Raw genomic sequence first — 25,046 nt, forward strand, 5'->3', positions numbered from 1 at the left:
CTCTGATAATAACTTTTGTTTCGTTAATAATTTACTGATCAACAATTAAAATATCATCTAATAGAACTGTGATTTTTTTTGTATTTATTAAACTCAAAAAAAGGTTATTAAAGCATCCACAGTAAAATGATAATTTTAAAATACAGAATACAGATTAAACTAAAATATATATGTAATGCCTTCTAAATGTTGCTTAGCTACTTCTGTTTTATATAAAATGCTCCAAGTTAATATCAGGCGTCATTTATTATAATAAATAAAATTAAAATATTTTAATAATATTATGGTATGAAACTGTAATTATTTACCCACGTTTTATGTTTATTTTCGTTATAATACCTTATGTCTTTTTATAATAAAAACAGTAATAGTAGCAGTAAAAACAAAACGCAACACGTTCAAACAATCCTGTTCGAAACATTCAAATACCAAATAAAGAAATCCTTAAAAAAATTATTATTATGAATTTTTAAAAATGTTGAACAAACACTATTTTATTGTGCTTTAAAATGTTTCATATTATTTTATATTAAAGACATGCTACACCACATATTTTTATTTAATATGCATTGAGCCCGAGTTTATGAACGTTCATCGAATGACATTTACTTTGACTTGATTTTTCCGAAGAGTGAATCAGAATCAGTCGTAGTTTTAGTTAATTTACTTATATTTGTAATTTCAAATAAACGAGGTGCTACTTAAAAATTGCTTGTGTTGTGTTAGATTATTAATACTAAGCGTTGGTTCTTTAGGCGTTTTTACAAAGATCTTGTTATTATAATTCGAGTTTATGTTGTAAGTACTTTTGTTTGCATATATGTCGAGTTGAGGATATTATAGAGTTGAAACGAATTTATTATTGTTGTTAACACGTGATCCAAGGCCGAGAATATGTCTCGGCTTTATTAGATTAAATTAGCAGCTTATTTTTAATCATACGCATCGGGTTAACGCGTTATATCGTGTAATCACCAATTGTTTTGGTTACGAAACGACCTTATTATCATTTGCTAAATATGTTTATATCCAAACTTTATCTCTTTAAACCTATTTCCTTCTTTTATGTACCTATTTCTTTTGATAACTTTCAGACATTCACAAGTAGTATAAATTTAAATTGTTCCCAATTCTTTTGAATCTAACGTAAATAAAACTAATTAATTTAACATTCAGTTTTTTTAATGTAAAGTAACCATTCTAAACATAGAAGTTATTTTTATTAATGAATCAAATGAGAAAAACAAATAATACAATAAAATTATCCTATTAAGTTTTCTCAATAAATTTTATTATTGTTAAATTTGTCTCAAGTAACTCCTACCCACATCATTAAGATGTATTGAATATTGTTGTAAGTTGTTGCAGTCTACTTGTGCTACTTGTGTCTACTTGTGCCTATTTGTGTCTATTGTTAACATTTCATTCTTGGTACAAAAAAATGTATTACTATGCTCCGATTAGAAGGTTTAATAACCAAGTGTTATTATGACACAAGAAACTGACTTACATATGCATATTGATATCTAATTAGCAATATATTAACTGTTATTCATTTCTAATCAAAAAATAGGTACTTGCTTTTAAGCTATATAACTGTTTTTGACATCTGCTAAATTATAGAAATAATTTCTTGTCTTTGACTTCTTACAAACTATTTGATTTCATATAAAAAGATATAAATACTCCTCAGCAGAAACTGTTACAAAACAAACAAATTTCACATAAATAACCTTTTAATGTTATTATTGTCCGAGTGCAGTATGTTTTATTGATGACTAAGAGTGGAAAATAGATTTGATTCTCAATTGAACTAATTACATATATCATTATTATTATCTGATTTACTTGTAAATGGATAAATATGGATTGATTATTTCTCCAACACTAATCTTGATAATTTTAAATAATTTTCTAAAGTTAAAAAGCGTAATATTAATAAATTATTTTTTGTTTCTTGCTGGGTTTGCTGCCAGAAAAAATTAAACTATATATTTTTGTATGAAATAATGCATGTATTGAGAAAGTTTATAGACTAAATAACATCACACTATGACCCATGAAAATGTATTAGTATTGTTTAACGCTGGACAAATGAGATACTTTTGAAAAATTGTATGTTTGCTTTGTTTATCAAATTATATCAACCATAAGATAGTTCATAATTCAAATCCTCTACATAATTTCATTCTATCTTCTTTAAAAAATGCAATAAATAGAAATGTATTTCTTTACTTAAATTTCTGTACATATTTGATAGTGAAGAATTTATTTTCAGAAGTTAAGGCGATCAAGATCAACCATTAAAAGACATTACTCCGTATGCAATGTAAGCGGGTCTAATTAGAGAAGATAGCACAGAGGAATGTGCTGACAATGCTACACACACTCCACACCTGCCTCCTGGGCTTGCTGGGCTTGTTAACTTCCGTCCATGGCAGCATCATAGTATACACTGAAGACCTGCCACACACGGTAAATTTATATTGAATTTATTTTATTAGTATATATAAACATTCTGCACAGACACATAATTCTTGCAATATGAGAATGGAATGGAACTTTGTCAAAGTATATCAATATTGACAGTTCTCGGGCAAAGGAGAGATTGGCAAAGTTTTTATTTTCCTTTAGCCTTAGAAAGCTAAATTTTATTAACAGTTCATCATCAAATGACAAAGAATTATTTCAGAAAATAGTTACATTCATTGTAGAAATACAACATGTATTAAACAAAGTTTGCAGGTTCAAGCCCAGGCAAAGTTTTCATATGCTCAATTTGAGTTATTCATATCTTGCAATGGTGAAGGAAACCAGCATTAGATGAACATGGTAAAATAAGTTCGAAGCCTTCCCAAGGAGAGGCCTTCACTCAGTGGGATATTTGCAGGGAATTTAAACTCAACTGTGATAAATGTTATTGCTATCTCATTGCAACTACATTATTATTCCTTTCGTTTTCGTATAAATTGTTTTTGGTTCGTTCTATCGATTTATGAAAAACTACTAATCCGTATGATCCGAACTTTCTTACTATTATTTTTTTTAATTTTCCAGACGGACTTAGATATAAAAAATGTTTGTGTTGTATATTTGATCTGAAGAATCTAGTAGCTATGTAGCTAGCATAATATTATTTAATTACATCGATACTATATTAGCTATAATTTATCAGATAATTTTTTTGAAGGTAAACTATTCATATATTCATTTATATTTTTGGTGCTTTACACATTTAAGACAAAATAGCGGACTTTTGTTTGTGAGATCTGTAATTTTTTAATATTTCTTTGTAAAATAGATAGATAAACGGGCAAAAAGCATCCCGATGGTAATGGGTCGCCGCGGCCCATAGACATTAGCTCTTCAAGAACCATTCCTTACAAAGACATTGTGCCGCCAACCCTGAGAACTACGATGTCACTGGCTCTCTCACTTTTCAAAACGGAACACTACAATACTAAGGTATTGCTACATGGCTGTAGAATATATGCCGAGTAGACGTAGAGAAATATGTATATATATAACATTGTAAAATTTTAATAATTATAAACAATAAGTATCGATAGTGACTATCGACTTGTCCTCGTGTCTGGTTTTATAATACAGTACATACATACAACATTACAAGTTGCATTTTAACAGTCTGTCGTAACTATATCTGTCTCGTTTTGATTGTCGATATTTTATCAAAAGAGTGAAGAGCGTCGTCAGCTGATATTTGTATACGTTAAGATGACTCGATCTTTCTTTCTTAATTATATTTACGGAGACAAAGGGATAGTGCGAAAGAGATAAAAAATACATAACGCAGTTATTAGACACAGGGACGCAATACGTTATCAATAATCCTTTTGTCATTTTAATTTAATACAATACACACTTACAATGTTATATTAAACAAATGGATGTTAATAAATTTGTATATTTGTAACCAACTAAAATATATATGCCCTATATAATCTTGATATGTATATTAGTAAAATTTACTTGAATCTGAATATTATACAACGTTAAAACTATGAAATGCACCTCAATCGATACTCCGACCGTCCGTTATTACATATATATATATATTATTAAAAAAAATACAATTAGTCGCCATGTGTGTTCCTCGATAAGTTATCTAACGGTAACAAGGGAATATTACCAATAACGATAAGTAGCCGATAGTTTGCATTCCAGTATTAACTGCTCAGTTAAAGGTTCCGTGTTAATCGGTTCAAGTGATTTGTTAATTGTGAATTATTTGTGCTAAGTGTGAAAGAAATTATAAAGGATAATACTCATAATATATTTGTTTATATTTAAACGTAGATTACGCAAGTCTTATGTGAACAAAATTTTGTTAATATAAAATAAAATAAAATTTCAATTACGTAATACGATTTGTCGAAATTAAATATACTTTATTTAAGTCGATTCAAAAATATTTTTTTAAAAGAAAGTTGTTGAATTAAAATATTCGTAAAGCCTTTTATGGTTTTTATGCTAATTTTAAATGCTTATATATATGTAGGTTACATAGTTTGGCCATATTGACCGAAAATACGGTTAAGGGGATATTATTATCATGTACTAACTTTAGCATGTACTAGCTTAGCTAGGGTCTACATATTATAAAACTATATAAAAATAGTTAATATGGAAAGACAAATATACAAAGACAAAGTCTTGCTTTTTTTAGGCTAAGCCCTTCGCTTGCAAAGCAAAACACCTCACCTAAATTTTATCATGATCGGACGACTGGTTTAGGACTGGACTGGAATGAATATAAGAGAAACTCATTCATTTTTAATTATCAAGAAGAAGATAAACCAGTGTGATATAAAAAAAATAAAAAATGGTATGCTTCTACAAAAGTCTAGGTGAAGCTTTTGAACGTAATAACGCTGCTATGAAATGACCATAATTATAACTACTCGAATTTTTCAGAGGTGAACGATATATATTTATATCTCGTACGTTTCTTTTGTTATAAAAGTGTTATATTTCCAATTAAAACTTAGGACAGACAAAAAAATATTCTCAGTAACAGATGATCTTTTATCTTATACTCAAATTAGGGTTGAGCCCGAATATTTGTCATATTTTCGGTATTCGGTATATTTGTAAGTATTTAGTGTAGGTAGGCAGACTGCCAAATAGGTCACCTAATGGTAAGTGGTAACCAATACAGCCATAGACATTGGCACCGTATGATATATAAACCATGTAAGAGTACATTGTAAACCTTTTAAATTCAGTTGTTATGTCCCTTATTTCTGTAGTTACCGATTCACTTACCCTTCAAACCGGACAACAACAATACCATACCAGTACCAATGATAATGGGTACTAACCAACCAGTAACGAATTTGCACAAAGACAAACCAAGACGACGTGTTTACTATAACTAATTTAATTCCATAAACTTCCGATGCGAGCATAGTTAGGTAATTTTATAATTGTCTATAAATATCTTATTTAGCTTGAGGCTACTGGGTCGCGAAGTTATTCGTTCACAGCCATAAATTTAATGATAGTTACATTTAACCTTGATTTTCTGTCTCCTATTTATTCGACTCATTGTTTTCGGATACATAGCACGTGTCAATGTTTATCGCCAGTGAAATTACACAGTAATAGTGAGCGGCGTCAGTGGGTGCACTCGCTCTATCCCTTCCGAACATTCGTTTTCGGTGAACTAATCGGTAACATTCAGACCACACTATTTATAATGAAAACTGTTTCCTTTCAATTTAGGAAAGGCTTAACTTGAATTGAAATATTTAAAACAATATAGTGTTTTTTAACTTAAAAATGTTGGTATTACTACAGAAAAGATGGGATGATTCAATTTTTTTCTGGGCTATTAATAACTATTAATTGTCAGCTACCAATTGACACAGTTGTGAATTGTCAGAATGGTACTGGTATTAGTTTGGAAGGAATCGGCACATCCACCAAATGGTTTCGAACAATTCTTATCAATATGTCGCAAATAATATTATATAATTGCATATTTCGGATAACTTGGTGGTATTTTGTGCCCAAAAACGGCTAAAATAAAACGAACATAAAGCGATCTATATATTCGAAATATATATTATTTAAATAATAATAAAGAAGTATATAAAAGTCGATGTTATTATTCAAATTAAACGGATAACAAATAGTTTCCAAGCAATATTCCATGTATTTACTGTTATACCATTAGCAAATCTTAGAACAGCATTTTTACGAAGTTCACCCAACCTAATAAACTGAAATTTTACACATACTGGGTGTTGGTGACATAACAATGTTTATAGTTTTTACACCTTTTTAACTGAGATTTATTTTTATTACCGTCGAGTATGCGTTGTTTTTTTTTTAATTTATTTCTGTTTCGTTTTGTAACATTGCTGTTTTGTTTTTTAGTTTTTCTAACGTTATATTTTTAGTTGAGAACTAGAATACTTTATCTCTTCACGCGAGTCTGACTTACAAATTTTAATTAATCTATCGGCTTATCTATGAAAAAGTTATTATTAATTTATACGGTGTCTTTGACGGTGATTCCATTTCGATTTAGAAATAAAATAGCAATTTTCACTTTAAAACAATATACTCTATAAAAGTATGTACTCACGTAAGCGTTCAATAATCTAATATTTTATCCTGTATTTTGAGACATTTACACTCTTTTTATTTTAAAAATAATTTTGAAGACAAACTCTACTCTGTAACCATTTCTGTTTTTCTAAGACCAAAATGACCGGTGGTCTTGAGCATTCATATTTATTAATTACGCAAACAGGCTGATGGAGAAATAAGGATAGAAGTGTTCATTTTACGTTTCTTTTTAAATAGTATTTCTAGAAAGTAGTATACTCTAGAAGATAAAAATAAAGTAAATATTTTTAGCATTAGGTGCAATGGTTTATGGTGGTAAGACTTTGTGCATGCCTTAGTGCCATCATATGTTATACCGCCAAACAGCTATATTTAGTACTATTATATTCCGGTTTGAACGTACGTCCTGAGTGATGGCTCACTGCGAACGCGGAATCTGTTTGAACCAGTCCGATCTGCTAGCAGATGACCAAACGAACACTCACTATGCTAGCGGATACGCGTGCGCGGTGCGCCGTCACTGAGTACGCACCTTCAAGTGTCAGTGAACCAGTTATTATACGCACGGGTCATAATATCTTTAAATCCCAAGGTTGGCGACGCATTGATGATATGAGGAAAATTCAATATTTCTTACCAATATCTAAGAACAGTGTTGACCAGTTATAATGACATTTGATTGTCCGCCTACTGATCAGAATCTTGTTTTTTAACTAATAAAACATAATCATTCGCCAATCGATCTATTCGCCCGTATTGTAGTAATGCATCGTACAACATATCTCGCGTAATTTTTAACGTGATTATTTAAATATTTCACTATCGGGTCGAATAGCAAAATAAAATGTTTTATGTTAGAGTACTTTCGGTGGTGAAAAATAATATAAATATGTGGAAAAATACTTACATATTTTAATTTTGAATCATAAAAGAACATTATTATTTTATTATATTAAAATAAAAAGTCGTAATTTTTAATCTGTACATCACGTGACCTAAAACACGAGCCGCCATGGTGTGGCATCAGATAAGCAATATCTGTCATTTCAATATCATTTGGAACTTTGTTAAACAACTTTTCTGGGAGTTTTAATGCTAGTATTTGTACTTTAGACACCAACAATAGTGATTTTAATTCATTATTTTCACAAAAAACACCAAGTATGTATAGCTGTTGACATTGAATGAGTGCCAGTCGTACATACACAATGTTGTTTTTATCAATGTGACGTCACCAAAATGACTGACAGCATTTTTGCAGGAATAAAAATGACTTAAAATTTTATTTTATGGCAAGAAAACGTATTTATTTTGGCGAAATATATTTTTTGTGGCTTTTTATTGGTGAAATCAACATTTTGAAGTACGTACTACAACAGTACTTTTTCAAAAATAGTAGAATACCATATTAATGTCCGATATCCGATTCCGAAGTCCGAAGCACTCAAACTTCGATCTCGTACACTTTTTTAATGTGCATTAGGCGGTAGATATGTTATTTACTTTGATAAGTACTTTGGAACAATTAAACTCAACCACGGTTTTCGTTCTGTTTCTCTATTTTTTAAACACAAATATATTCTTTGTTTTTCCTTTTCATACATTTCATATTAATCGCAGCAGTTTTTACGTATAACCTGGAAAAATAAACAGATCTTATCTCCGTATTTGTCTGGAGTACGATAAACTATATGTATTACAAAATATGTTGTTACAATTTAAGATAATTCTAATAAATTTTGACGTAATGTAATAAAAATTTGATAATGAATATTTTCATGAGTTTTTTTCTTTAATTTGATCAAATAGAATTTTAACAATTTATTAATGTATTTTTACTACTAAGTATTGAGTTTTAAGTTTCAAACCCGATTCCAGTGGGATAGTCATATTTGAGGGTTATACAGCAAATCTAAAGTGTCTGCCTCGTTGGCCGCAGAACCCAAAGTTCTATTTATTGGGTATTTCTGTCGAAAACTTCTCAGTAACAACCTGCGAGTTAGAAGTGTGCCGTTGGGCGTATGGCGTTGCCGGATTTTTTTGTTGTTGTAAACTATTAATTTATTAATTATTATTTTCCGTCCGCTGATTCGCCCGCATGTGTTGACTTATTTTTGACGTATGTCTTCAGTAAGACGTTTTGAAGAGAATTGGAATAGTTTTCGGCACCCTGACATATTCTAAATTCAAAATACATTGGGAATAGTCAGTTATCACATATGTGATGACTTGAATTAGTACCTGAGGTACCGCTATATTTTAGTGCTATGGTGTGCTTATTTTTAATGTAGACAAAATGTAATGTCATCTCGCTTTAAACTTAGTGCAGTGAATTATCAAATACATCTAATGTATCTGTATCTAAGTACTACTATAGAATATTTAGTACTGAAACAGAGCATAATTACGTATAATATTATTATTATATCTTAACAAACATTATTTTTTGTTAATAACTAATTTAGCACTAAACAAAAAAGGTTTAAATTTTAATACGAGGTAAGTTATAATTATTTACACCTTCTGTCCAATTTTCAACCATTTTACAATTTTTTTCACAAAGTTATAAGCAAAAACGCTTTTCACCCTCTCAACCCCCTAGCGTTCACCCCAGAGGGTTGAAAATTCTAATTTGTTATTATTTTAACGTCCCAAACCACATATCAAAAAATCATAATGATACTAATTACTTGACCTTCAAGGGCTCTATTGACTGGCCTATGGTTCAAATCTTTGATTGAAGTATTGAAACGAGTTTAAAAAAGAAACAATACTTGTTTGGTGTTCTATTAATTATTCATAAAAATAATAAATATTTTTTATGACGTTCTCATTCTATTTTCATTTTTATTCGAAGGTTACATAATATTTAAAAAAGGTTTTTTTTATCTTTGATGACTTAGACATTTAGAATATTTAGAGAAGTCAGTCCAGTCTTTTTCATGGATAACACAATGAAGAAAAAAAACGTCATAAATGTATGTTTTAACTAACACAGATCCGCACGCGTCGTCGGTATTAGAATAATTGTTTGTTGAAGGCCAGCCAAGTATACGTCCTCGACATTGAAACATATGTACGTGTTAACCGTAACAGAGGTCGCGGTAACTTAATAATGTAACTCTTTAGGTCCGATCATTTGAAATTGGAATCGAATTATTCCATTTTTGAAATTTACTAACACCATTAAAAAAAACTCGAAAAGGCAGATATGTTAAATTTAATTTAGAAAGGACCGGTTTTATTTAGAATATCAAATTTTGTTCTTAACGTAAAATATTTTTGAATTGTAGATTATAGTATATATTATGTATTTTTTTTATAACACGAACATCGTGCAGACCTATTGCTATTATACATGAATACCGCAAGATTGTCTGGACGCGGTAAATGTGGTATAGGCTGAATATATACCAAACAATCAAATATAAAGTCGAGGTTCAGGAATTGGATCTATTTATTCTCCAATGATCAAGAATGATGCATCCAGCAATACAAAGTATAATCGTGATGCATATAGTCGGCTTGCAGCATTTCGTAAGTACGATATATTGTATTACCTATATTAAAATGTTTGCTTACGTACGGTACTTGTGAATTTTTAGTTAAACGATCAGTCGTTCTCTTCAGTGTATTTATTTATTTTATAGTTTCTTTGCAAAGAGGTTACTTTGTCAATTCAAAATTAATGTTATTTTTTATTTAGTCTTGAATTTAGTAAATTTTAATAGTCTAAGTAAATTATTGATAATGGCACATTATATTTTAAGAGATAATTACTTTTGAATTTAGAATTGCGTTTAGGTAAATCCAGCAAGATTAAATTGTCCATTATTTCAAACTTTTCAGGTACGAGTATAACTGGAGCTGATCTTCAACTAATTATTTTCTGACTTGAATTATTTACACTATTTTTATATGCTTATAAGGCACCACTTAGCCATGTCGTATGCTCGGTATTTTTCGATATTACAAGAATCTTAAAAAGTTACTCGTGTTCGCACGGAACGTTATTATTCCAACTAAAACCTAAGGGATTTTTGCTTTAGCTAAGTTTAGGTACCATAGAAGACTTTTTTGTATGTATATATTTTATCGTAGCACATAAACTCTGAAATTGCCTATGAATATAAACCATTACATTGTTGTTCTATTTATTTATAACCAAAATAAGAACATACTCTTCTGTTCAACGGATGTGGCTTTAAAGTTTTCAAAGCTGAGACACTATAAAAGGCTTGTTGTTCTAAATATCTTTTTTTTTTTTTTTATGTTATAAGTTGGCGGACGGCCGAATGGGCCACCTGGTGATAAGTGGTCACCACCGCCCATAGAAAAAGGCGTTGTAAGAAATAATAACCATTACATACATCGCCAGTGCGCCGCCAACCTTGGGAACTAAAATGTTAGGTTCCTTGTGCCTATAGTTGCACTGGCTCACTCACCCTTCAAACCGAAACACAACAATATTAAGTGTTGCTATTCGTAAAAAAAAACTGTGATAACTGGGTGGGAACGTACGGCTTACATAAATACCTACAGTTATGCCTTGGACTTAATTATGTCCAAGTACTTCTTTATAACCTAAACTTACCTGTTAAAGTTCTAGTTTAGTCAGAGAACACGATATAATTCGATTTAGATACTTGTTGAATAAATAGTTTTTCCTTTCCAGATAGCGGAAGAATTCCGCGATATACCGGCTAGTTTCGGTCCAGACCTGCCTCCAGATGGACTTCGTGGATTTCTGGTGTCTGGTGAGCCGGAAGATGGCTGCACTCCACTGAAGAAACCGCCGGTGGACACGGAAAACTTCACAGGAAAATGGGTTGTCTTAATCGCCAGGTGAGTCTCGTTTTGTACTTATCCTACCGATGAACAGAATACTTTGTATTGCTGTCTCAGTTCGAAGGGTCATTAAAAGGCGATCTTTTCAAATGTTATCTTTGGCTTTTCTATTTAGTTAATTTTTGACGGTTTTGGTATTTATTTGCGTTCTGGTAAAAGGTGTTTAATAAATTAGCTAGAGTTAGTGACATAACATCTTTGATCCTACGGTTTTCCCTTTGATATTCTAAGCAATGGCTTGTAATTCTAATTAATGTCTTTTTACGGACATGACCGCTTACCAGCAAGTGATTCTTATAATAAATACATAACACAGTCTGCTTAAAGTGGACTTAGGTGTAATTAGGTCTTCGATTCTTTCTTCTACAGAAAAAAATGTCTAATATTTTGAAATTAAAATTGAACACATCAAATCAGTCCAGAATTGTAATCTCAACCTTCGATCAAGATACCGTGGTGACATCCAATGTGCCATCATATTTCTTAACATAAGAATGTTCGTTAACTATTCCCTTCAGATACAACTGCAGCTTCGAGTTGAAAGTACGCAACGCGCAAGCTGCCGGCTACGACTGCGCTGTCGTACATAATGTCAACTCGAGCGATCTCGGTGAGTGACAGAAATATGTAGTGATTTCCAATAAGATACCGACTCCTGATGATCAGGTCACGTGACCCATTAGGTTGACAAGCTCCAATGAAATGATATGTAGTCATTATATGAGCAAAATCGTTACTCTTGGAGGAAGAATTTTAGGTCTGGCCCTTTATTTGCTTTGTTGAATGAACCAACCGCTCGCCGCATAAAAAAATTACGCAACATTTTTTAAATCGTCTGTCAATTTTCTGTATAGAGACTAAGCCGTTTGTTTTGTCCTTTAAAACTTATATAAAAGAGCGTACAAAGATCCTAGCCTAGTCTAGTATCTTAATTAACTTATTTACAATATTTTAAATATACCATTTAATAGATACTAAAAATAACCACAAATATACAACGTGGTAATAAAAAATTATAAACAATTGTAAACACACACGATGAGCTATCCATAGTACCTTGCCACTTATATTGATAGCATGAAGTGCGATATTTTCGTGCAGAACAAAACGAAAGTGCGTCCATTACAAGTGTAGAGATAAGTTGGATGAATAATTACACTGTTATCTGGTCATCCCGTGCAACATGATAATATATTATAACTAATAAAACTTCATAGGAACTCGAACGCATTTTACACGGAAATAAAAAAAAAAAATATATACGTAATTTTTTATCTGTTATAATTTTCGATAATCTGTGGTTGTTTATAAGAAATACTTTATAAAATGTTTTGCGCGGAAAGTGTTAGAAAATATAAACATGGATGTGAATCGGCTTAATTTGTAAGTTGATAAATGTTTTGTGTCAAGTGCTATTTATGAAAAGTGATTTTTTATTATATCTGTATTTAAAATTAATTTATAGGAGTGTGATGACTTTGTTTTTTTTTCATATTTCATATTTTTATAATTTTCAAATAACGGATTAGGTTTTCAAACAAAAATGTTTACTATAGTTTTTTTGAGTTGAATGTCTTTGAAAAAGTATCTTGTAATCAACTTGTCCTTGATTATTTACAAGCTAAATATTATGTTACCTAATGCCTCGTATGCTGTCTACGTAGAAATTAATAATTATACTTATTTCGTATTGATTAGAAAGATATTGACCAAATGATCGTAACAACCTTTCGTAGTCCTTTTTTTTTAATTGCGCAACCTTTGCTCTATTCTTAATAAATATGGGCCACTTTAGTGAATTCGTTAGTCCCGATTCCTCACTAATGGTTCTCTAACATTGCAAAGCATTTTCAGAGTATATTGTTAATATGAATATTAACGATATAATATGGAATCAATTACCATACAGTAAGCGACTTCCCTGATCAGACAACAGACGATACTTAAACAATGACCATGAATTATGATTGACACGTGTGACTCAAGGGAAAATAAAGGGGGGGTCAATATGAGAAGAGATGATTGAGTCCAAAATGTTTATCACGTCATTCGGTCGATTCTAATTTTGAATAACTCAATTGTCGTTTTTTTTTTAATCTTCTAGATTTTGAGGAAAAGGTTATTATTGTCTTCTTTTTCCTACATATCACTTTCTCTATATTTATCTCTTTCTCTTTACAAAATCACTGTACAAACAATTTGTATCTTTTAAATTGTAGCCCTAACTAATATTATAAATGCGAAAGTTAGTTTGGGGCATGTTATGCGGAGGAATGAGGACCGTGTTGTGAGAAAGGTTTTGAGAATGGATGTGGATGGATATAGAGGTAGGGGACGACCCAAGAAACGATGGATGGATTGTGTGAAAGACGATATGGTTAGAAAGAATGTTACTTGTGGGATGACGTCCGACAGAGAAGTATGGAAGAAGAAGACATGGTACGCCGACCCTAAGTGAAATTGGGATAAGGGCAGGAGGATGATGATGATGCGAAAGTTAGTTTGTGTATTTGTTCATTTGTTCATTTGTCATTTCCATAATATGAACTGCTCAACGGAACATAAGATACCTAATGCATGTACCACCACCCCTACCACACACATCATCCTCAGATGAAACCGCGGTTGAAACCAAATGAAAACATAATATTTAAACGATACATAGTAGAATATAATCCCTATTAATCGTGTTATTTTTACGATTAAATAGTATTATATAACTATTTTCTGTAAGTCTTGCGTTTTCCAAACTAGTAAAAATTATCAATGCGCCAGCATTTCATTTATTTAAATTTGCAAAAATCTCATTTCAGAGTCGATGTCGGCGAAGAACCCTGAGGGGATAACGATTCCCTCCGTGTTCGTCAGCGACCTCGCTGGGATAATTCTCTCAGAAGAATACGTCTATACTAATCGGTAAGTTTTGTCAATTATCACGGCGCACCACACCCTGAGTGAGTGTGCTGCGTGGGGGCCCCAGAGGCACACCCTGGCGGCGACTATGGGCGGTGACCTCTCGCTGCCGAACATGTAATCAATTCTAACCCAACGTAACGTCTTTGTCTATTTGTTTGTTTGTTTGTTTGTTACGCTTTCACGTCTTAATTACTTAACCCACGATGTCATCATACATACTACTCGATGGTAGCGCTTTGTGCAAGCCCTACCCAGACGAGGTGAACTCAGTATTGTTATCTTCCGATTTGAAGGGTGAGTGAGCCAGTGTAACTACAAGCACGAGAAACATAACATCTTCGTTTCCAAGGTTGGTTGGCCCATTGGCGACGTAAGAAATTGTTAAAATATCTTACAGCGCCATTGTCTATGGACGGTGGTGACCTCATACCATTAGGTGGCCCATTGCTCGTCCGTCTTCCTGCGTCAAAAAAATATATACCTTGTCAGTGGTACTGAAAAGGACATAGGGTACAAATAATACGTAAAACCGCAATTAGAACTTGACCTTGACCTCCTCAGTAGAATTGTAATAATCAATAATAATATACAGTAAAGTGTTTAATGGGAACGGTCAGTTCACTATAACTTGGTTACTATATTCAAAAAACGATTCATTTGGTCAAATTGACTTGAGCAAAAATATAGGTAACATTAACAACCACTAAAATATTTAAATCTGTTATTCTAAAACAAAGGACAAATATTACGTGAGTAAATCATTGGAAAAAACAGCCTTTAAATAGTACATGGTATGGTATTTTTCTTTTTTTTTTAATTATATAATTTTTTTTTTTTATTGAGTCTTACTCTGTACTAATTACCTGTCTTTTAGTATGTTGTATCATATTTGTTTAATGTATTGAGTACTAAGATTTTGTAATATTTTAGTGTGTGTGTGTGTATTTTTGGATACATAATTAAATATTATTATTAAATAAAAATAAAGTCATAAGTGAATAACAGCTACTTCGCTAACATTTCGGCTTTCTCTTTAGATCTCACCAGCTGCAAAGCTCGATATATAACAAAAGTCTAGGCTAGAGCTGAGGCTAGTATATTGTATTGTTCGAGATTCTTATATAGACAGATATATGTTCTTACTGTATCAGAAAAAACAGAAAGAGCAGAATGGAATTTAATAAAAACTGTATCAGGTATTTGTTATACATTTACGAGTGAAATAACTTTAAAATTATTCATCATTATTTCGTCCTCAAGATTCGATAATGAAATAAATGTACGTATTGCACACCACACGCGCACGTCACGCACGCATAACACACGTACATACATAAAACACATAAATAAATAAGTGATTGTCACCTACGACATTTCATCAATGTTCTCTCTCAATTTTGTATTTGTACAAATTTATCATACGATTAAAACGTGTTACAGTTACTATATAATGGTGAACGGAGATCTACCCTTCAATATCAACACGCACCTGCTGTTGCCGTTCGCCATCGTCGTGGTGCTCTGTCTCATCGTTATACTCATATTTATGGTAAAACTTTAACATTAATTTTATGACTTAAACTAAATGGGCGACCTCATTCATAAATAGCTCAGTTTGTACCATTTTTCTAGAAGATTTACCAAGAAGTTTCTAGAAGAAACCTTGGTGGTACGGTCTTGTGCCAGTCCGTTTGGAAGGGTGGGTATCAGCTTAGAATAAATAGTACTGTCGTGTTCCGACCATGTTTAGACCAGTTTGAATCACACAAGCACAAGGGACAAAACATCTTGATGTCCAAGTGAAGGACGGGCAACATTTGTCAGAGAGCCGACGCTCACGACCGGCGCTGAGCACTGTACCGGCCCGCGCGCTTGCAGATCGTGAAGTGCATAAAGGACCGGCGGCGCGCGCGGCGGCACCGCCTGCCCGGCCGCGCGCTGCGGAAGATCCCCACGTGCAAGTTCAGCAAGGGCGACCCCTACGACACGTGCGCCATCTGCCTCGACGACTACCAGGACGGCGAGCGCCTGCGCGTGCTGCCCTGCGCGCACGGTACGCATCGCTGGCCGGTGAACGTCTCGCGTACCTGACACTCGCCCGACACTTTATCGGACGAATGTCGTCCCATACGGCTCGTGCCGCTCGACCGATATCAGTTTGAATTTTTCATTTGTTGCTTTCGTAACTTTCTTTCTCTTATTTAATACTAAATACTAATAAACAGAGCACGAGTTTCGATGTTCACTTATTGAAATAATTAAGACAATTTATGCCGTGTATTCCTCGATAGTTGAGGTAAGTCGGGCCGAGTCGGCGAGTATTGTACAAAATTATCAAACAGTAAAAAATATACCGGCCATTAAAAATCATCAATATGCAATGATTCCAAAGCAGCTGTTGACCTTATCCAGATCCTTTCTCCTTATAAATTCGAGGTTTTTAAATTAAATTCGATGTGTTCGAGCCGATCGGCTGTGAGAACCAGTTCATCCTTATAGTTAATATTTTAATTTGCTATCTAGTCCACGGAAGCTAACTATCTAGTCTCGAATGGCCTCGACTGCCCGTTTTTACCTAATCTATTTGAATCCTAAAAGGCGTAAAAGTAACCCTCGATTTACACATTCCATGATCGACCCAATGAATAAATTCCCGGGCGGCGCCCTCCGCAGCGTACCACGCGAAGTGCATCGACCCGTGGCTGACGCAGAACCGGCGCGTGTGCCCCGTGTGCAAGCGGCGCGTGCTGGCGGCGGGCGAGCGCGCGCGCCACGACTCCGACTCCGAGAGCGAGCCGCTCGTCGCCGACTCCGCCGCCGCCTCCGCGCCGCGCACGCAGGTCGGGCCATTAAAACGCAGCGAATCCACTTCAGAGATTTCGTTTGCACTAGAGATCTACGTTAAATATTTATATATATTTATCGAACAAATTAAATATATAAAGTAAGGAATAATATAAAATCTGTCATTCTCTACTTGGAGAAATACTCACTCTCGAGCTACTCATTCATTTTAATATATAATATGTTTTTTCGGTTAACTCCGATGACTTGGTAAATTGAATTAATGAGTTGCTATATGAACATTTTAAATGGTCATGTATTTCCGCAGGGTGGGACTTTCGACGAACAGCGGGAGAACCCTTTCGTGAGGGCGGCGCGCTACATCTCCCGAATGCGGAGTCGTATCGAGCAAAGGGAAGCCGACGCAGAGGTACACTATATTTAATATTGCTTACCTTATGAGCTTTTATTCAACAGCTGTTAGTATGTATGTGTCAACTTAATTAAACCATTTTCGCCAAACTGTATAATAACTGTTCAGTAAATATACTTAATTTTATTTGTTTCATGATGTTGATTTGATAAAAAAAACGTTGTTCAATTTATTATTTCCCTGTTAGTCTATTAGCTCGTTTGTTTTTTTTTTTTTTTTTTAATTTAAACAATAATTCAGATATAGAAATTAATGTTTTAGGTCGCACAGCCTTCAGAGGATAACGACCAAATCGTTAATGAAGAAGCGTAAGTAGTGTTTAATTTAAAGTTATCATCACAATATGACATGTGGCAATATGATGAAATCATCGATAATGTATGACTGTCATATCACACATACATGTAATTTTATTCTTAAAACGAATATTAAGATGTAAAATAGAATGTACATACGGCACACTACATAATCTGAGAGCAAAAAATATCCTCCTGTATTACGATTTTAATTATAATAAAAAAAGATTCGAAATTTTCATCCATTCTAACAAAAGTATGACGATCGACTGAGACATTATATATTTTCTAAAAGTTGATATCATAAATTATACACTCCCTCATTATTTCAACACCGGACCCAATCGTTTCTGTCAAACTTCAGCACATTCGGTCGAGTGGGAGTGGCTCAAAGTTGAGTTACAATATTGACCCACACATAGTTTACACACGCAGTTAAATATATTATTTTCAATATGCCACCGACGGCCCAGGGTCGAGAATCGCGACACGCAGCCGCTGATCCGCACCGAGCCGGAGCGACGCCGCCGCGCGCCGCGCTCGCGACGGGCGCGCTCGGCGCGGAGGGCGCCCGCCGCGCCCGCCTCGCCCCCCTCGCCCCCCGCGCCCGCCGCGCCCGCCTCGCCGCACGGGGACATCGGTGAGCACCTCTGACGCGACTCTGGCCCGCACCGCGCCTGTTGTGCTCGGTAGCACTCTTTGGGGTTAAATGTGGAGTCTCCAGGGCAATGATAGTACTATAATAAGATAGGGTACGCGATTTCAGAAAGTGTGCGCACTGAACGTACCTGTTTTGAATGGTACGAGGATAGCTCGAGGATGTGAGTGCCTAAATAGCAACCATATATTTTAAATACGTTACAAACCTACACGATGAATACAGATTTAAGTTAATTAAAGTCTGGTAACATTTTTATAAGTTATCATTTTGACTATTTTTAAAAGGACAAATCACTTCATCACCTGTTATCCAATTCGTCGGATTTTGTTCTATGAGTTTACATTAAATACGCTGCACCATCTTAATATTTATATGTGAGTTTTTAAGTTGTATGTGCTTACTTTCAAATACATTAACACTATATTCAAACACTGATGCTAGACTTCCTTGCTCAATGTCCAACCGCAATGGAGAAAAGAAGTGCCATTAGATAATATTCAATGCAACGTTTGATGTTCTAGGTGTCGCTGCACTTCCGGCTCCTACGGCGACCAGCGGGCCCCAACATATCGATTTATGAACACGTGTATTATAAATTATTGTACATTGACTCTAAGAAAAATAGCGGACTCACAGAATATAATATCGCGAATGTAGAATTTTACTAACAGACACAACATATACATTTAAACCGACTTCGTGATATCATCGCCTTAAATCATTGTTTATTAATGACACCGATAATTAAGCATGAGAGAGATCAGGAAATTAGAAGGAAGGATTTTAAACCAAGGCCCACTAGCTATGAATCGAAGTTCCAATCGTAATATTCTTCTAAAACAAAATACGATCACATTATTTATGATTTGCAAGATGTATGTTATTCTTAAATCTATACTAACTTGGAACAACAAATGTGATTTGAATAAACTTCATCGGGATTTTTCAAAGTTATTTAAGTAGCATGCATTATTTTGTAATTTATGCAAATTAATAGAGACTTATTTGATGGAACCATCGAAAATAGTCTCAAGTGAAAGCTTTTGACTTCAGCATTATTTTCTTGTCATTGTATTTTGTAAGAGTTATAATCTTATGGAATAGTCGTGCGTCAGAACAGTGACGGCTGTAGAGGCGGCCACCCAGAGGTATTATAAATAATGCAAACAGTTGTGAAAATTACACAATCGTTGCCTCAGATTGTGTAGATTTTTTAATTGTAACTACGCCTGTATAGTTGAAGTCTCGGTTAGCGCTACGGTTGATCATGCAAAATAACTTTCATCGCCATGCCATGTTAAGCTTCAAAATCTAATAAAGTACCTGAAAATTTTAAACAGAGTATGGAAACATTATTCCAAGTTTAAATTTATAACATATCTCTAGAAATGTTTTTCAACAAAGTTAATTAATTTTCTTAATAGTGCTGGTTAATTGCAGTAACTTTTCATGCCTTTGCTTAATTTAATTTATTAGAGTGCATCGGTCTTATATTACAAATTTAAACCAACTTTACTTAATTGTATTAAAATATGGTAGTCTCTTTTTTTGCCAGTGTTTTTTTTATACCATTTATTTCGTTATTTTATCATCTACGTTATAAAATATCTCGTTACAAATAAAAACAATTGATCGAAAATTTAATTATGAAATATAATTCAACTTCCTAGAATTAAAAATAACACGCGTTGTTTCGCTATGTTCAAACATTGTTTTTGTCAGCGATAGATATCCTTTGCACGTAATTTAGGATCGAACGCTACTAAATAAGAGACGATGTGCGAATCATGCAAAAAAAGTAATTTTAAATGTTTAACGTGTCTAGAGATAATGTTATTTAAAAAAAGAAACTTATATGACCTTGCGTCAATTAGATTTATAAATCAACCTTTCCTTTATATTAGGCATTTAAAAACGTTAACACATGAAGTATTTTATCGAAATAAAATTATAAAAGAAAAGAAACACATAATTTATGGGCTGGGTCAAAAATAAAAGTATGTATGTACATATTCGAATCCAAGAAATTTCTATTTCAATAGAATTTGTGCAAAATATCAAAATATAAAGGATCTTGTAAAAAATTCTGTACATTCACAATCAAATATCCAAAAATGATCACATATTATTTACCTAGACTAATGTATCAATAAGAAGTATATTATATGTTCTTTTTAGCACATTCTATTGATATAGAACAAAATATTTTACTAAACTTTCATTGTGATATCCCGTAAGTACATCGTTAATTTCATAATATGATAATAAATAATTCAAGGCCACTTAGTAAGTTGTGAAGAGGCAAAGGGAAAATTAAGTGTAATATATTATTAATGTTCGAGGTAAATCAAGTAAAATGATTGTGTATAAGCTTTAGGTATATCGTATTGTAGTATAATGTATATGAATATAGATTAAATTATAGTTGTTATTACTATGGAGGACTTTTATTAGACAGGGACTGTAACCATTCATGAAAACTGTAAAGAAATTTTATAACGACTAACTTACATACAACTTCCATTTACCATGTAACACATTATATTGTATTTTTTATGACAAAGTATTCTTTTATTTTTAACACGAATAATTATAGTAACTTGCCATATATATTCAAATAACGAAGGTTTCACTAGTTAAAAATAAAACTTAGGTGTTAAGTCTTTAAAAAACTAATTTTACAAGTTCTAATTTTAAATGTTTACCGCTTTGATTGTGTTTGCAAATGGAAACGAAAATATTTATCAATATCGTATGTAAAATTGATTTCTAGTTCCAAGTAACAACGATAATATTGGAATAATCACTCTAATGTTTTTTACACAACACCGCAGCGGAAGTTGATTCCGTTAGTAAAATGAAAACTCGCTCGCTTCTGACGTAGCGATATCAAGGTCTACTGCGTATACGAAAGCGCACGTACTAAGAAAACGCGGCTAAAAATCGGAAGTGTGCAGCTTCTCATGCGGCGCCGTGTGGAAACAGCTTTAAATACATCTACGGGTGTCACTGTGGCATGTTATAGAATAAAAACCAAAGATTAAAATCGTTTCATACGGAATTTTGTCTTATTTAACAGAACCAGAATGTCTTATTTAAACGGTACAGTGTATTGGAATTGTTGAAATACGTAGTAAGTTAATAATTAATTGATTGATAAAACGAAATTGTAGTTTTTTTTGTTTATATTGGTTACTTATAATTTATAGATATTGAAAACATTAAAGGAAATTCAGACTTAATAATTTACTTTGACCAAGCCAGATATCTTTCACCTGATAATAAAAATTGATTGAAGGATAAATGATGGTCAAATTAAAACGCGTATATTATTTCCAGTGTGTTTATTCATAACGCTGATACAATTAGCCGCCATATGGGTGTCCAACCCGGCGGCGTGAAAAGCTAACAGCAACTACGAACATCCACATCAAAAGACTAACTGTAGTCCTCTGATCTATCCTTCGTTAACATTTAATGTTATGCATGAAACGTCAGTCGGAATAGGTCAGAAGTCACAGTTAGGTTCCATTTGAGTTTAATCGAAGAGTCCGAAGCCCATGTCGTCGTCACTCTCAGAGTCTTCCTTTTCGGGCTTCTTCTCCTCCTCCTTCTTGGCAGCGGCCGGCGCAGCAGCAGCGGCGGGCGCGGCCACAGTGGCGACGAACTTGCTAGGATCCTACAAATATACATTACATTAGGAATGTTATAAAATTTTTACATACTTTTGAATGACATATTATTTTTCTTGTTTTTGAAATTGTGTGAATTATAAAATTGTAACTTCAAAATGCCAGTGCAATTTTTATTTAAAAAGTTATTACACTAGGATAAATTTGAAGAGTTACTTTAGTCTGAAAGCGAAGCCAGAAAATGAATATAATATTTTCTGGTATTTAAACAGACATGTTAAAATTAAATACATTCTGATTCTTTAAGATTAAAGTAAAGAAATCATAGTTCATACCTTAATGAACTCCTTAATGGTAGTGGCTTCCTTGAATTCGACTTCGGTGACGGCAGCAATAGCCAGCAAGTTCTTGAATCCGTTGGCAATAGAGTGAGGGGCAGAGGCCACAGTTGGGTAGCCAATAGCCAATGAGAGGGCGGCAACATTTGCCACTCCCTCTTGGAACTTGGCACGGAGGTCCTCTGGTTTGATGTCAAGAATAGCAGGAGCAAAGATGGTACCAGAGTCATAGACCTAAAAGTAAATAATGTGATTAGTAAAAATAATAAGAGATAGTTTGTAGTAATACTTTGGAAAGATAAAGTGTTTGCTTATAATTTTAATTACAGCAAAATTAAACTGGAATTATTATATAAGAGAAGCAAGTAATTTACCAAAGGTAAATTATCAGGATGCACTTGTTATGCAAACTGTACTCAACACTTTGGATACCATAAAATATACTTGTGTATGGAGAATCAGTCATAATATAATACCATTTAAAACAAACTTACTTGTTTAACGACAAGACCGTATGAGAAGGGGGAAATGTTCAACATGTTGAGAAGGGTGGCTTCAGAAGCTCCGACCTTGTCACCAGGCTTAAGAATGTGGACATCGTTGATGATTTCAATGGTACCTAAAAAATAAGTTAAACATTAATGTTTACATTTATTTAAAAAAAAATTGTCTACTGTTAAGTATTCATAATTTTAAGCTACTTAAAGATATGAATCTAGAAAAGTATTTGTTTTCATAGTACAGAAATAACATTAGAAGAGACTTTTACTGCATATTTCATTTAAAAATATTTTCCAGTTCTCTATTAAATTTAAAATATTACCCTTGGAAATCTTGGTTGGGATGGACAGAGCCTGGAAGAAAGCGGTCTTCTCAGGACCCAAACCAGTATTGTGAGCTGGGATGACAACAGCCAATGGAGCAATGGCACCAGGCCTAGCTGGAGCACGAACTTTGTTCTCCAGCAGCTTATCACGAACCTACAAATTAAGTAATGTATTAAAATATTATATATAAATAAATTTAATACTAGTATATTTCAATTCTATAGCAGAATTAAAGATAAATTAACAATGTCGACCTTGAATTATTATGAGATATGGTATTCAGTATGAAATTCATAAATATTTATAGTTGTTATCAAAACTTTGAACATAAAATTAAAGCGGATACAAGTTATTGAGTAACAGTGTGTTACATAAAAACATATTCTAATCAAGAACTTTTTGCAGTGCATAATATAGCATATGCAATCCAGGGTTTGCTTATCTTTACTACTTGAACATATAGACAAAGTATTCATTTGTATCTTCAAAATGCCAGTGCAATAATCATGTTGTAAATAAAACACTAGGATAAATTTGAAGGATTAATATTGTCTGAAAGCGAAGCCAGAATATAAATATATTAATTCCTGGTATTATAACAGACATCGATGACTAAATAACGCATTACTACTTATAATAGAAATATAATTAACATCAAGGCTCTTACCTCGACGAGGTCTCCACGGGTGAAGACAAAGCCGACATTGCCCTTGATGTGCGGAAGCAACTTCTCGAGAGCTGGGTTGGTCTCTAAGTGGTCTTTGATTGCTTTACGCATCATGGTATTCTTGCCCATCAGCACAATACTGCTGCCTCGGAGCGAGATACGGATCTGCTGCATTTGCTGCGATCCCACATTGTCAGCACCCACGATGAAACATTTAGGGTACTCATCTAGGAGTTGCTGAAAAAATAAAATACGAATAACATTTTACTAAGTTTATTTAGAGAAAAGCAATGTCATGCTACAATAGGTTATGAAGGTATACTAAAAATAATACTTACGATGATCTTGGTGAAGTAGTTGGTTTTCCAAGTAGCCTTGTCCTCCCTACCCATCTTAAAGTGTGTAGGGACTTCAAAAATTTAAGGACTGAAAATAAAATATGAAATCAATGTTGGAACAAGACGTGTCACTTTGAGTCATTTTTTTAATAAAAGCTTAAAATAATCGAATATAAAAGAGCTTTAAGTTTAACAATAAATACCAACCCAGTTAACAACTAAAATAATAGTATGATTATTGAAATATTACAGGATTATTAAAACTTACCAAGACAAAACACAAATCGCACGACTACGTGCGCGTTGCGGGACAAAAGAGAACTAGTTATGTTAATGTTAAATTGAATGTCAAGATAGATGCGTAGGGTTGTATTTAATCGATATATCGATTAAACTAAATCATCAATTTCACTAAGAGCTTAAATAAGTTTGCTTTGTGAAATAAATATTTATAACAAATGCTAGTGAAATAAATACACTTTAGTATGACTATAAAAAAATAACAAAACAAATAAACAGGTAGCGACGATTTATAAAAGTTTTTTTTTTTTTAATATTACTATAAACAATGTTACTACCGTATGACATAATAAATATTTTCTTATCAATAATAATGTATTTTCAAAATAGGATATCGATAAAGTAAAAAAATAATTTATTATAAGCATTTTCTTTATAATTATATAATTCTATTATATACTTAAACGTA

The 25,046-nt window shown here is 33.0% G+C and overlaps 2 protein-coding genes across 3 annotated transcripts; one reads left to right on the plus strand and one right to left on the minus strand.

Moving 5' to 3' along the window:
• The first annotated feature begins 595 nt into the window (after positions 1-595).
• On the plus strand, positions 596-21,401 carry LOC113392706 (E3 ubiquitin-protein ligase RNF13). 2 transcript variants are annotated; one of them, XM_064221029.1, is made up of 12 exons: positions 596-798; positions 2,279-2,475; positions 11,273-11,442; positions 11,964-12,055; positions 14,259-14,361; positions 15,802-15,910; positions 16,240-16,414; positions 17,035-17,201; positions 17,474-17,575; positions 17,840-17,886; positions 18,348-18,514; positions 19,057-21,401. In XM_064221029.1, exons 2-12 carry the CDS (start codon positions 2,377-2,379, stop codon positions 19,113-19,115), a joined length of 1,290 nt encoding a protein of 429 aa, XP_064077099.1. In that variant the 5' UTR covers positions 596-798; positions 2,279-2,376; the 3' UTR covers positions 19,116-21,401. The 2 variants fall into 2 exon arrangements, with proteins under 2 accessions (XP_064077099.1, XP_064077100.1); XM_064221030.1 differs by lacking the exons at positions 596-798; positions 2,279-2,475 and adding an exon at positions 9,928-10,134.
• Positions 21,402-21,864: 463 nt separating this feature from the next.
• Positions 21,865-24,760, minus strand: LOC113392707 (large ribosomal subunit protein uL10). The gene is made up of 7 exons (XM_026629251.2): positions 24,606-24,760; positions 24,338-24,425; positions 24,000-24,236; positions 23,329-23,485; positions 23,000-23,124; positions 22,503-22,739; positions 21,865-22,214 (listed from the first exon to the last, which is right to left on the minus strand). Exons 2-7 carry the CDS (start codon positions 24,389-24,391, stop codon positions 22,074-22,076), a joined length of 951 nt encoding a protein of 316 aa, XP_026485036.1. The 5' UTR covers positions 24,392-24,425; positions 24,606-24,760; the 3' UTR covers positions 21,865-22,073.
• Positions 24,761-25,046: the final 286 nt, after the last annotated feature.

The sequence above is a fragment of the Vanessa tameamea genome, chromosome 5 (genome assembly GCF_037043105.1).
Source record: "Vanessa tameamea isolate UH-Manoa-2023 chromosome 5, ilVanTame1 primary haplotype, whole genome shotgun sequence".
Taxonomy (NCBI): Eukaryota; Metazoa; Arthropoda; class Insecta; order Lepidoptera; family Nymphalidae; genus Vanessa; species Vanessa tameamea.